The sequence below is a fragment of the Mytilus californianus genome, unplaced genomic scaffold (assembly GCF_021869535.1).
Source record: "Mytilus californianus isolate M0D057914Y unplaced genomic scaffold, xbMytCali1.0.p SCAF_4, whole genome shotgun sequence".
Taxonomy (NCBI): domain Eukaryota; kingdom Metazoa; phylum Mollusca; class Bivalvia; order Mytilida; family Mytilidae; genus Mytilus; species Mytilus californianus.
In genome coordinates this window covers 14423418-14437366 of record NW_026262690.1, presented here as the reverse complement: position 1 = coordinate 14437366, position 13949 = coordinate 14423418, and the positions used below count along the sequence as shown (strand labels likewise).

At 35.1% G+C, this 13949-nt stretch overlaps 1 protein-coding gene across 15 annotated transcripts in view; it reads left to right on the top strand.

Moving 5' to 3' along the window:
• The window catches only part of LOC127737522 (monocarboxylate transporter 2-like), an 18744-nt gene continuing 4795 nt past the window's right edge, over positions 1-13949 (top strand). The window contains exons 1-5 of one of the 15 annotated variants that reach the window (XM_052248316.1): positions 1-135; positions 1405-1426; positions 4309-4433; positions 9602-9745; positions 10640-10786. In XM_052248316.1, coding sequence (XP_052104276.1) covers positions 4331-4433; positions 9602-9745; positions 10640-10786 — 394 coding nt within the window. In that variant the 5' untranslated portion in view covers positions 1-135; positions 1405-1426; positions 4309-4330. The other 14 variants (XM_052248315.1, XM_052248329.1, XM_052248321.1 and 11 more) reach the window with 14 other exon arrangements.

Below are 13949 nucleotides of genomic sequence, written 5' to 3'. Positions count from 1 at the left end.
TCAGTTATTCATGAACGAAATGCAGTGATTAAAAGGGATGACAACACTTTTTTAACATTGTTCTCTATCGTGTAAAAGGTGATAAACATGATGTGTAATTAGAGGAGGCATCACACGGACATGTTTACAGATCCAGTAAGTAGATATACAGTAGGAATAGTTAATTCTGTCAATAATGTCACCCCTCGATTTGGGAAATATTAGATATATCGATCATGTGCATAAATAAATAAATAAGAAAATAAGAAAATTTATAAATAGATGAGTTTAAAATATTTGTCTACCACACATACACAGGTATAAATGGCCATTATACACATTATGTTATCTTTGAGTGTCCTCATCCGATAACGAATCCACATACACATTCAGGTTTTAATGGAGTAAAGTAAAACGAGATTTGGCTTATACGTGGCTGGTCGTCAATGAGACAGCAACCAGAAAGACAGAAAAAAAAAACAAAACAAAAAAAACACACGCATCAGGTGCGTGTTCAGGCAGAGCGCACACCCCATCCCTCTAAAAAAGAAAAAGAATAGTAAAAATAAAATTACAAAGCTAATTTTGTGTAAAAATAAGGTCCTATAATTCCTAATTATCAGGAGCGCCCCTCCATTACATAAATTCCTGGATCCGCACCTGCAAACGTCTAGAGATTATTATATGTATTAGATACACCTTGAGGGCGTCAGCCCGAATGGGTGTATCTGATTTACACCAAGATATCATCGTCAGTGCAGCATGATAGTTTTCAATTATTTAGGAGGGGGGTCTTTCAGCGATTTTACCATATGTTATTTAAAAGCAAAAAAAAAAATAATAATGAAGTAGTATTCAGTATTAATGAATATATGTATATATTATATATACGTGCACCAGAGATTATTTTAAAAGTTGCATGAACGAAAATCGTTTTGACGATCGGAATTTGATGACAAAAAAAAACCCCAAAAAAACAGCACCGATAAATTACAACCACTGGGTCATGAAATGCAGGTTTGAAAAAGCAGAATTAGTTACCCTAAAAGTTATATAGGAAAGCGATAAAATCTAAAACTGAATATACATGTACGCATGTACGGATTATATATCAGGGTCTTATTGATTGATAGTCACACGTTTTTTCCCTGTAATTTCTAAATATTTATCATGAATGAAATTCAGATGGCTTTAACTTTTGTAAATCGTAAATATCAATTGAACAAGATCGTTTATGGGATCAAACACTTTATCTTGAGGACAATTACTAGGTATATATAAAAACAAATCTGGAGTTCAACGACCGATGAATGACAACGGACAGTGCACCCCGACAAGTATGCAAGAAGTTAATTATGTAAGTTATGTAACAGCGATACATTGTAACACTCTCTTCTATAGTAATAATATGTGTTTTTTTTACAGTTACTGCCAAAGACCCGATCAGGTAAGAGCGATAGGTTAATTTACGATCAGGTAAGAGATATAGGTTAATTGATTGAAATATATGTCGGTCATTGTTAGTCATCATTTTATAAATACGATAACGATAAAACTTGAAAAAAATAAGCTGTTTACGGTAATACTATTAAAAAAGATAGAAATTATACTGTTACATTTTCAATCACTGCATCTGCTGTTTTTGATAAACATCAATTTGCTAATTTATACATAGAAACAATACTAAACTATTTAATTTTTTATTTGAAATTCTACATTACCATATGTTATTTAAAAGCAAAAAAAAAATAATGAAGTAGTATTCAGTATTAGTCACAGTCATTATTTAATATCAGCAGGTTAGATACTTTGAGCTTGATTTCAGTTACTGCGAACATACTTGACAGTTTTGGGGCCTCGGTTGCCGAGTGGTCTAAGTAATTCAACTACTGCACCGCTAGCCTTGTGAGTTCGAACCCCGCACGTAGCAGGCGCATTCGACTCTCATCTTAATTGACTAGGATTGCCAGTTTTCTTGCCGAAGATGTTGGTTCTCTCCGGGCACTCCGACTTCCTTCCTCAATAAAAACTGCCTGCCACGAAACAGGCCAAGTGGTGTGAACTGCCCTTGAATTTTTACTAGATAACATTTTTGTTCGCTATGGAGATTCCGTATATCGTCAAGTTATCGGAATTCCAATGGGGACTAACTGTGCACCACTTATTGCGGACCAGTTTCTGTATTGTTATGAGTTACAATTTATGACTAAAATCAGCAAAGACCCATCGAAACAACATCTGATTCAAAAATTTAATAACAATTTTAGATATTTGGATGATATATCAAGGCTCTCAATAATGACGACTTCAGTATATACACTAAGGAGATTTATCCTGCTGAACTGACTTTACATAAAGCTAATACTAACAATGAGCACTGACCTTTCCTGGATCTTGATATCTATATCGTAAACGGGAAGCTTACAACCAAAATTTATGACAAAAGAGATGATTTTTCATTTCCTATGGTTAATTATCCATTTTTTTATGGTGGCACTCCCTTGTCACCATCTAATGGTGTTAATATATCTCAACTTGTACGATTCTCTGGAGTATGTAACAATGTATTTGATTTTAACGAAAGAAATCTCTGTATTACTGAAAAATTATTACACCAGGGTTTTCGATATCACAAACTAGTCAAAACATTTACTAAATTTTATCATCGGTTCAAGGACATCTTTCGTAAATATAAATCAACATGCAGATATCTTATACGTTCAGGTATTTCACATCCAATCTTTTATGGTAATATTCTATACAAAGCACAAAGATGTCGGCATTCACCTCAAAAGCTAATCAAACCTTTAAACAGACTATTCAGAAAGGATATAGTTACGATACTGTTGTCAGGTCATTAAAGATTGCATATTTTGGTTTTAATATTGATTCACTCATAGGGTCTTTGCATCGGAAATAAACACATTTATTCTAAAACCAGTTTTTGGCATGGTACGGGTTATGTTCTTCTCATATATTTTATGATGGTTTGATACTAAACCCCTAACGGGAGGGATTGTGCTTGATTTTCATATGATGAAGACATAATCTTTCAAACAGTTTAATTGACGTCTTGAACTGGCATGTCAGTAACTGCTAGTAGTCCTTTGTTATTTTATCTATCAATGTCATTTTGCTTAGTTTCTTTTGTTACCTATTCTGACATCGGACTCGGACTTCTTTTAAACTGAGTTTTACTGTGCGTATTGCTGTGTGTTTGTTTATTCTACATTGGCTAGAGGTATAGGGGTAGGGTTGAGGTCTCACAAAACATGTTCAACCCCGCCTCATTTTTGCGCCTGTCTCAAGTCAGGAGCATCTGGCCTTTGTTAGTCTTGTATGTTTTTTTAAATTTTAGTTCATTTATATGTTTTGGAGTTTAGTATGACGTCCATTTTCACTGAACTAGTACACATTTTTGTTTAGGGGCCAGCTGAAGCCCTCCTCCGGATGCGGGATTAACTCGCTGTGTTAAAGACCCATTGATGGCCTTCGGCTGTTTTCTGCTCTTCGGTCGGGTTGTTGTCTCTTTGACACATTCCCCATTTCCATTCTCAATTTTATTAAAAATACCAACAAATCAATATTAATAGTTTGATTACATATCAGTGGGATAATAGTTTGAGCTTGCTTTCAGTTGCTGCAAATATTTTTTAAACGGAATAATATTCATTTGGTTGTTATATGTTTGCTTTTGCTTGTATTTTTTTTATCTGTTATACAGTTATATGTTAAGTGCTTTACCTGCATTATTTTGTGTTTATAAAATAAGGAGATGTGGTATTATTGCCATTGATACAACTACCACTATACACCATAGTTCAAATGACGTTGATTTAAACACCTATCGACCACCGGACGACCTTGAAGAGTAAGCAAAACCCATACCGTTAGCTAATGATAGAGCCCCTTTTTTTTTTCGCAAAACACCACCATTGCCAATCTAGTAAAACTGCATAATTGTTTTACCTATAGGTTTCCATGAAATGAAGAGTTTTGATACGCAACATAGACTTAAACTCGGGATCAAATATTGTGTTTTGTTGTATCTCCAGATACGTTAACGTCAACGTTTCTGATATGAGTGGATATGTTTTAAATTGACCGACCTCTAATGCAAGTAATAATGCATTCGAACAAAATATCCAATCGATATATTAGTGCTCAGACAACTAATAACATACTTATGAGATTTCTGTTTTCGAACATAAATAGCACATACCAGCCAAAGTATAGAATATTTTAAATAGCTAATGATGTGTAGTTTCTAAGAAAACGATTCGATTTCCAACATATTCAACAGATGTTTTTTTCTTTTTCTCTTTTTAGACGAAATCGGCATTACAAAATTATGACTGTCATCAAGTCATCGACGATGAATAAAAAACGTAAACATAAAGTGAAGGAATTCCCTCATCCTGTTGATTCTGGGTGGTCATGGATGGTATTACTAGGTTAGTACAAATAAAGTGAAGGAATTCCCTCATCCTGTAGATTCTGGGTGGTCATGGATGGTATTACTAGGTTAGTACAATGAAAGTGAAGGAATTCCCTCATCCTGTTGATTCTGGGTGGTCATGGATGGTATTACTAGGTTAGTACAATGAAAGTGAAGGAATTCCCTCATCCTGTTGATTCTGGGTGGTCATGGATGGTATTACTAGGTTAGTACAAATAAAATGAAGGAATTCCCCCTTCCTGTTGATTCTGGGTGGTCATGGATGGTATTACTAGGTGAGTACAATGAAAGTGAAGGAATTCCCTCATCCTGTTGATTCTGGGTGGTCATGGATGGTATTACTAGGTTAGTACAAATAAAATGAAGGAATTCCCCCATCCTGTTGATTCTGGGTGGTCATGGATGGTATTACTAGGTTAGTACAATGAAAGTGAAGGAATTCCCTCATCCTGTTGATTCTGGGTGGTCATGGATGGTATTACTAGGTTAGTACAATGAAAGTGAAGGAATTCCCCCATCCTGTTGATTCTGGGTGGTCATGGATGGTATTACTAGGTTAGTACAAATAAAGTAAAGGAATTCCCTCATCCTGTTGATTCTGGGTGGTCCTGGGTGGTATTACTAGGTTAGTACAAATAAAATGAAGGAATTCCCTCATCCTGTTGATTCTGGGTGGTCCTGGATGGTATTACTAGGTTAGTACAAATAAAATGAAGACATTCCCTCATCCTGTTGATTCTGGGTGGTCATGGATGGTATTACTAGGTTAGTACAAATAAAATGAAGACATTCCCTCATCCTGTTGATTCTGGGTGGTCATGGATGGTATTACTAGGTTAGTACAAATAAAATGAAGACATTCCCTCATCCTGTTGATTCTGGGTGGTCATGGATGGTATTACTAGGTTAGTACAAATGAAATGAAGACATTCCCTCATCCTGTTGATTCTGGGTGGTCATGGATGGTATTACTAGGTTAGTACAAATAAATTGAAGGAATGCCCACATCCTGTTGATTCTGAAGGTCCTGGATGGTATCACTAGGTTAGTACAAATAAATTGAAGGAATGCCCTCATCCTGTTGATTCTGGTGGTCCTTTATGGTATCACTAAGTTAGTACAAATAAAGTGAAGAAATTCCCTCATCCTGATGGTCCTGGATGGTATTACTAGGTTAGTACAAATAAAGTAAAGGATTTCCCTCATCCTGATGGTTCTAGATGGTATTACTAGGTTAGTACAAATAAAGTGAAGGAATTCCCTTATCCTGTTGATTCTAGATGGTCCTGGATGGTATTACAAGGTAAGAACAAAGAAAGTGAAGGAATTCCCTCATCATGTAGATTCTAGATGGTCTTAGATGGTATAACTAGGTAAGTACAAATAAAGTAAAGAAATTCCCTCATCCTGTTGATTCTGTATGGTATTACTTGGTTAGTACAAATAAAGTAAAGGAATTCCCTCATCTTATTGATTATAGATGGTCCTGGATGGTATAACTATGTTAGTACAAAGAAAGTGAAGGAATGCCCTCATCCTGTTGATGCTGGATGATCTTAGATGGTATAACTAGGTTAGTGCAAGTAAAGTGAAGGAATGCCCTCATCCTGTTGATTTTAGATGGTCCTTGATGGTATTACTAGGTTAGTACAAATAAAGTGAAGGAATACCCTCATCCTGTTGATTCTGGTTGGTATTACTAGGTTAGTACAAAGAAAGTGAAGGAATGCCCTCATCCTGTTGATTCTGGATGATCTAAGATGGTATAACTAGGTTAGTACAAGTAAAGTGAAGGAATGCCCTCATCCTGTTGATTTTAGATGGTCCTTGATGGTATTACTAGGTTAGTACAAATAAAGTAAAGGAGTTCCCTCATCCTGATGGTCCTAGATGGTATTACTAGGTTAGTACAAATAAAGTGAAGGAATTCCCTTATCCTGTTGATTCTGGATGGTCCTTGATGCTATTACTAGGTTATTACAAATAAAGTGAAGGAATTCACTCATCCTGTAGATTCTGGATGGTATAACTAGGTTAGTACAAATAAAGTAAAAGAATTCCCTCATCTTATTTGATTCTAGATGGTCCTGGATGGTATTACTAGGTTAGTACAAATAGAGTAAAGGAATTCCCTCATCCTGTTGATTCTGGGTGGTATTACTAGGTTAGTACAAAGAAAGTGAAGGAATGCCCTCATCCTGTTGATTCTTGATGATCTTAGATGGTATAACTATGTTAGTACAAATAAAGTGAAGGAATTCCCTCATCCTGTTGATTCTGGATGGTCTTGATGGTATCACCTGATGGTCCTAGATGGTATTACTAGGTTAGTACAAATAAAGTAAAGGAATTCCCTCATCCTGTTGATTCTGGATGGTCCTGGATGGTATAACAAGGTTAGTACAAATAAAGTGAAGGAATGCACTCATCCTGTTGATTCTGGGTGGTCCCGGATGGTATTTCTTTGTTAGTACAAATAAAGTGAAGGAATGCCCTCATCCTGATAGTCCTAGATGGTATTACAAGGTTAGTACAAATAAAGTTAAGAAATTCCATCATTCTGATGGTCCTAGATGGTATTGCTAGGTTAGTTCAAATAAAGTGAAGGAATTCCCTCATCCTATTGATTCTAGATGGTCCTCGATGGTATTACTAGGTTAGTACAAACAAAGTGAAGGAATGCCCACATCCTGTTGATTCTGGGTGGTCCTTTATGGTTTCACTTGGTTAGTACAAATAAAGTGAAGGAATGCCCTCATCCTGTTGATTCTGGGTGGTCCTTTATGGTATCACTAAGTTAGTACAAATAAAGTGAAGGAATTCCCTCATCCTGATGGTCCTAGATGGTATTACTAGGTTAGTACAAATAAAGTAAAGGAGTTCCCTCATCCTGATGGTCCTAGATGGGTATTACTAGGTTAGTACAGATAAAGTGAAGGAATTCCCTTATCCTGTTGATTCTAGATGGTCCTGGATGGTATTACAAGGTAAGTACTAAGAAAGTGAAGGAATTCCCTCATCATGTAGATTCTAGATGGTCTTAGATGGTATAACTAGGTTAGTACAAATAAAGTAAAGAAATTCCCTCATCCTGTTGATTCTGGATGGTATTACTTGGTTAGTACAAATAAAGTAAAGGAATTCCCTCATCTTATTGATTATAGATGGTCCTGGGTGGTATTACTAGGTTAGTACAAATAGAGTAAAGGAATTCCCTCATCCTGTTGTTTCTGGGTGGTAATACTAGGTTAGTACAAAGAAAGTGAAGGAATGCCCTCATCCTGTTGATTCTGGATGATCTTAGATGGTATAACTAGGTTAGTACAAATAAAGTGAAGGAATGTCCTCATCCTGTTGATTTTAGATGTTCCTTGATGGTATTACTAGGTTAGTACAAATAAAGTGAAGGAATGCCCTCATCCTGTTGATTCTGGGTGGTTCCGCGTGGTATTACTAGGTTAGTACAAAGAAAGTGAAGGTATTCTCTCATCCTATTGATTCTGGATGGTCCTGGGTGGTATTACTAGATTAGTACAAACGTATTGGTAGGTAGGAAAGCATTTAAGGTGTTTGATTATATTACTAGGTAATTGTTCTGTTAAAGAATGGTATTGCTAGGTAGGAAGACATTCATAACATATTTACATATCAACCATGACATTTGTCGTACGTGACAACACCATACATGATCTACATATTACTTTGTCAGAATTGGTATAATGACAAGTCTTAAAATTGTGGAAAAAAATATTTTAAATATTGATATATTGACAAGTTCTGGACGGTTGTCAGGATTGGTATTATGTCAAGTTCTGAACCGTTGTCATGATTGATATTATGGCAAGTTCGTAACAAGAAATAAAAAAATGTTTTCATGATTGATATTATGGCAAGTTCGTAACAAGAAGTCCAAAAAGGTTTTCATGATTGATATTATGGCAAGTTCGTAACAAGAAGTCAAAAAAGGTTGCCATGATTGATATTATGGCAAGTTCGTTACAAGAAGTCAAAAAAGGTTGTCATGATTGATATTATGGCAAGTTCGTAACAAGAAGTCCAAAAAGGTTTTCATGATTGATATTATGGCAAGTTCGTAACAAGAAGTAAAAAAATATTTTTCATGATTGATATTATGGCAAGTTCGTAACAAGAAGTCCAAAAGATTGTCGGGATTGGTATTATGTCAAGTTCTGAACAGTTGTCATGATTAGTATTATAACAAGTTCTTAACAAGAAGACCAAAAAGGTTTTCATGATTGGCATTATAACAAGTTCTTAACAAGAAGTCCAAAAAGGTTTTCATGATTGATATTATGGCAAGTTCGTAACAAGAAGTCAAAAAAGATTTTTCATGATTGATATTATGGCAAGTTCGTAACAAGAAGTCCAAAAGATTGTCAGGATTGGTAAAATGACAAGTTCGCAACAAGTAGGCTAAAAATCGTCAGGATTGGTAGTATCACAAGTTCTAAACAAGTAGTTCAAACGGCTGTTATGATTACATATATGACAAGATCTACATAAGTGGACCAAAAGTTAGCTGTCATTGGTAAAATTAAAGCCTTTTTAATGTAGTTTTAGTGTAGATCAAAAATTTTCAAAATTTGTATTACTAGTATCACTATTATCAAGAAGACTTAACAGATGTGACAGTTATGTTGCCAAAGATCCTAAATGTCCATATCGTCAATCCGATAGGTAATTTTAAAGTTGGTTAGACCTTGGGTAAACTAATGTTACTGTAGTTTCTAATAATGTTTACAGCACTCAGTATTCCATTGTTTTATGGATGTTATCCAGAACAGTCATAAAAAACAGAAACCAGTTTGAAGGAAAACATATTAAACGTTTGTTTTGTGGTTAGAGAATACAGTAAGGACATATTAATGGCTACTGGTCGGATAATAGGCCTTGAAATGAGTAAGGACATATTAATGGCTACTAATATTTGAGGCGTTTGTAGGTTTCGTTATTTCCATTATACTTTAAGCAATTTTCTTTCATATCCTTGGAATGGATCTCAGTATGTTTTTTGTGCATACACATTGTGAATGTATCCCAGTATATAACCACATATTATCTTGAACATAGGTGTCAGTGTTTCCTTATTAACGTTCATTATTATATTTTATATGTAAACTAATAAAACCTTTATATTTTCAGCTTCATTCATACTGTTTGTAACGTTTGGTGGTATTTTGAGATCTTTTGGTATATATATGGTAGAGTTTTTGACAGTTTATAACACAGACTCGACGTCATCGTCGCTTATTATTGGCTTGCAGTTTGCTACTAGTAGTGTTGTCGGTAGGTCTGTAAAGTTGCTACACATCACGTCGTCACCATGAATCATCTTGTTGACATTAAGTCACCTTCAAGACGTTTCGTAGGCAATAGGCATACTACCAACCATGCAAAATAGTGCAATATAAAATAGTGTTTGCAATTTTTGAAATCAAAACTTAAAAAGACACAAAAAATGTCATATCAAAGAATGCTCGCAATTACCGAAGGCAAACTTAAAACGATACAAAATAATATCACATCAAAGAATGTTTGCAATTACTTGAGGCAAACTTAAAACGATACAAATTAATATCACATCAAAGAATGCTCGCAATTACTGAAGGCAAACTTAAAACGATACAAAATAATATCACATTAAAGAATGCTCGCAATTACTGAAGGCAAACTTAAACGACACAAAATAATATCACATCAAAGAATGCTTGCAATTACTGAGGGCAAACTTAAAACGATACTGTACAATTATAGCCTTTGTATGAGGTCGATATAACATCGTATTGACCTCAAACAAAGGCTACAATTGTTTTTTTTATTAATCAACAACTATTGCATAAACAATGTAAAATTGGGGATTTCTAGAATGTAGTTTTATTAACATGCTGTATGCCCTGTGCAATATGCTGTTTTTGACCTTCGAAAAGCTAAACACATCAGTATTGGCGTGCACACTGAGTAAATACAAATGTACATGTGATCAAGTTTTAACGAATCACAAATCCTTCAAAATATTCGATTAGTAATATAAAATAATATCACATTAAAGATTGCTCGCAATTACTGAAGGCAAACTTAAAACGACATAAAATAATATCACATCAAAGAATGCTCGCAATTACTGAGGGCAAACTTAAAAAGTTACAAAATAATTATATCATATTTATTTTTGAATTTCAGGTTTCCTAAGCATGACAATAGGACTGAAGTTTCTGACACCCAGACAGGTGATAATGACGGGTGGATTTATTGGCAGTCTTGGATTAATATGTAATACATTTGCTCAAAGTATCTACTTCTTCATTTTCTCTCACAGCATTTTAGTCGGTAAGTTGTTTCTTATATATGAGAAAGTCGTTCTCATCCGCAGGCTTTCCCTGTATTCAGTTTCAGAAAGCAGATTCCATTCATGTTGGTGGATCTCTTGTTACCTTTTTTTGGATGGGCCGGTCCGATATGATCTTGTTTTGTAATTTTAAAATATTGAAGCGTTGAAGGTCAAAAATATTGTTAGCAAAATTTTGTGCACCCAGTGTGCTGAAATGGGTTTGCCTAGTTAATAGAATAATTCGCCCTCCAAAGTTTGGTTGTCAATTTAAAGTATAGTTATGTTTGTTTCATGGTTTGTTAGCTCACCGGGGCCCGAAGGGCCCCATGTGAGCTTATGCCATCACTTGGCGTCCGTCGTCGTCCGTCGTCTGTCGTCGTCGTCTGTCGTCGTCGTCGTCGTCTGTTGTCGTCTGTCGTCGTAAACTATTTCAAAAATCTTCTCCTCTGAAACTACTGGGCCAAATACCTCCAAACTTTAACTAAATGTTCCTTATGGTATCTAGTTTATAAATTGTATCCGAAGTTTTGATCCATCGACAAACATGGCCGCCATGGCTAAAAATAGAACATAGGGGTCAAATGCAGTTTTTGGCTTATATCTCAACAAGAGTGCACACACTGAAATGTCTCGCCTTCTTTACTAACCATTGATATTATGTTGATAGTCCTAAATGAAAGCTTTACTAAAACTATTACATAAACTTAACATGATCCAAGAAAATGAAGTCAAGGTCATATAAATCAAACGAGAAATACATGTACACCTTACAATCATTCAATACACTAAATATAGTTGACCTATTGCTTATAGTTTCTAAGAAACAGACTTAACCAAGAACTAAACATTGACCAATGAATCGTGAAAATGAGGTCAAGGTCAGATGAACCATGCCAGGCAGACATGAACAGCTTACAATCCTTCCATACAACAAATATAGCTGACCTATTGCTTATAGTTTAAGAAAAACAGACTGAAACACATAAACTTAACACTGAGCAATGAACCGTGAAAATGAGGTCAAGGTCAAATAAAACCTGCGAGACTGACTTGTACATCATAGAATATTACCATACACCAAATATAGTTGACTTATTGCATATAGTATAAGAAAAAAGACCAAACTCCAAAAACTTAACTATAACCACTGAACCATGAAAATGAGGTCAAGGTCAGATGACACCTGCCAGCTAGACATGTACACCTTACAATCATTCCATACACCAAATATAGTAGTCCTATTGCATAAAGTATAAGAAAAACGGACCAAAACACAAAAACTTAACTATAACCACTGAACCATGAAAATGAGGTCAAGGTCAGATGACACCTGCCAGCTAGACATGTACACCTTACAATCATTCCATACACCAAATGTAGTAGACCTATTGCATAAATATATGAAAAAGGGACCAAAACACAAAAACTTAACTATAACCACTGAACCATGAAAATGAGGTCAAGGTCAGATGACACCTGCCAGTTGGACATGTACACCTTATAGTCCTTCCATCCGAATATACTAGACCTTTTGCTTATAGTATCTGAGATATGGAATTGACCACCAAAACTTAACCTTGTTCACTGATCCATGAAATGAGGTCGAGGTCACGTGAAAACTGTCTGACAGGCATGAGGACCTTGCAAGGTACGCACATACCAAATATAGTTATCCTATTACTTATAATAAGAGAGAATTTAACATTACAAAAAATCTGAACTTTTTTTTCAAGTAGTCACTGAACCATGAAAATGAGGTCAAGGACATTGGACATGTGACTGACGGAAACTTCGTAACATGAGGCATCCATATACAAAGTATGAAGCATCCAGGTCTTCCACCTTCTAAAATATAAAGCTTTTAAGAAGTTAGCTAACGCCGCCGCCGCCGCCGCCGCCGCCGGATCACTATCCCTTTGTCGAGCTTTCTGCGACAAAAGTCGCAGGCTCGACAAAAACTAAAGCTTTTAGAGCAAATCTGACATGGGGTAAAATTGTTCAATTGGTCAAGATCTATCAGCTCTGACATTTTCAGACGAATCGAACAACCCATTGTTGGGTTGCTGCCACCGAATTGGTTGTTTTAACAAAATTTTGCAGTTTTTTGTTATTATTTTGAATATTATTATAGATATATATAAACTGTAAGCAGCAATAATGTTCAGCAAAGTAAGATCTACAAAAAAGTAAATATTACCATAATTGTCAATTGATCCCTTAAGGATTTATTGCCCTTTAAAGACAATTTTACACAATTTGTTCATCAAGTTTGCTAACATTTAAAAGTCTTCTCCTCTGAAACTACTGGGCCAAATACCTTCAAACTTTAATTAAATGTTCCTTAGGGTATCTTGTTTATAAATTGTATCCGAAGTTTGTATCCATCGACAAACATGGCCGCCATGGCTAAAAATAGAACATAAGGGTCAAATGCAGTTTTTGGCTTATATCTCAAAAACTAAATCTTTTAGAGCAAATGTGACAGGGGTAAAATTGTTTAATTGGTCAAGATCTATCGGCCCTGAAATTTTCAGACGAATCGAACAACCCATTGTTGGGTTGCTGCCACCGAATTGGTAGTTTTAACAAAATTTTGCAGTTTTTTGTTATTATTTTGAATATTACTATAGATATATATAAACTGTAAGCAGCAATAATGTTCAGCAAAGTAAGATCTACAAAAAAGTTAATATGACCAAAATTGTCAATTGACCCCTTCAAGAGTTATTGCCCTTTAAAGACAATTTTACACAATTTGTTCATAAAGTTTGCTAACATTTAAAAATCTTCTCCTCTGAAATACAGGTGAGCGATTCAGGCTCTTGAGAGCCTCTTGTTTATGTTGCTGTCGTTCTGGGAGGCTTGTATGAACGCATTATTTTTTTTCCATTTTGTTAGAGATTTAGTCTTGTCTTTGAAGTTGTTTTTGTTTGCACTATTTCCTAGTAAGTTTTTTTCCTTAATTATCAGCATTATGTTGATACCCTTAACTTCAAATTTGTAAATATACTTAAAGGTTGATCAAACAATCAATGAACTAGCCCAACTATCCCATAGATACAATAATAAAAGTACGGTTATTTAAGAATTTAAGCATTTTAGTTATAACTGCATGCAATCTTAAACTAGATGATCCATTTTTTTTATGTCTTTGCCTGAACT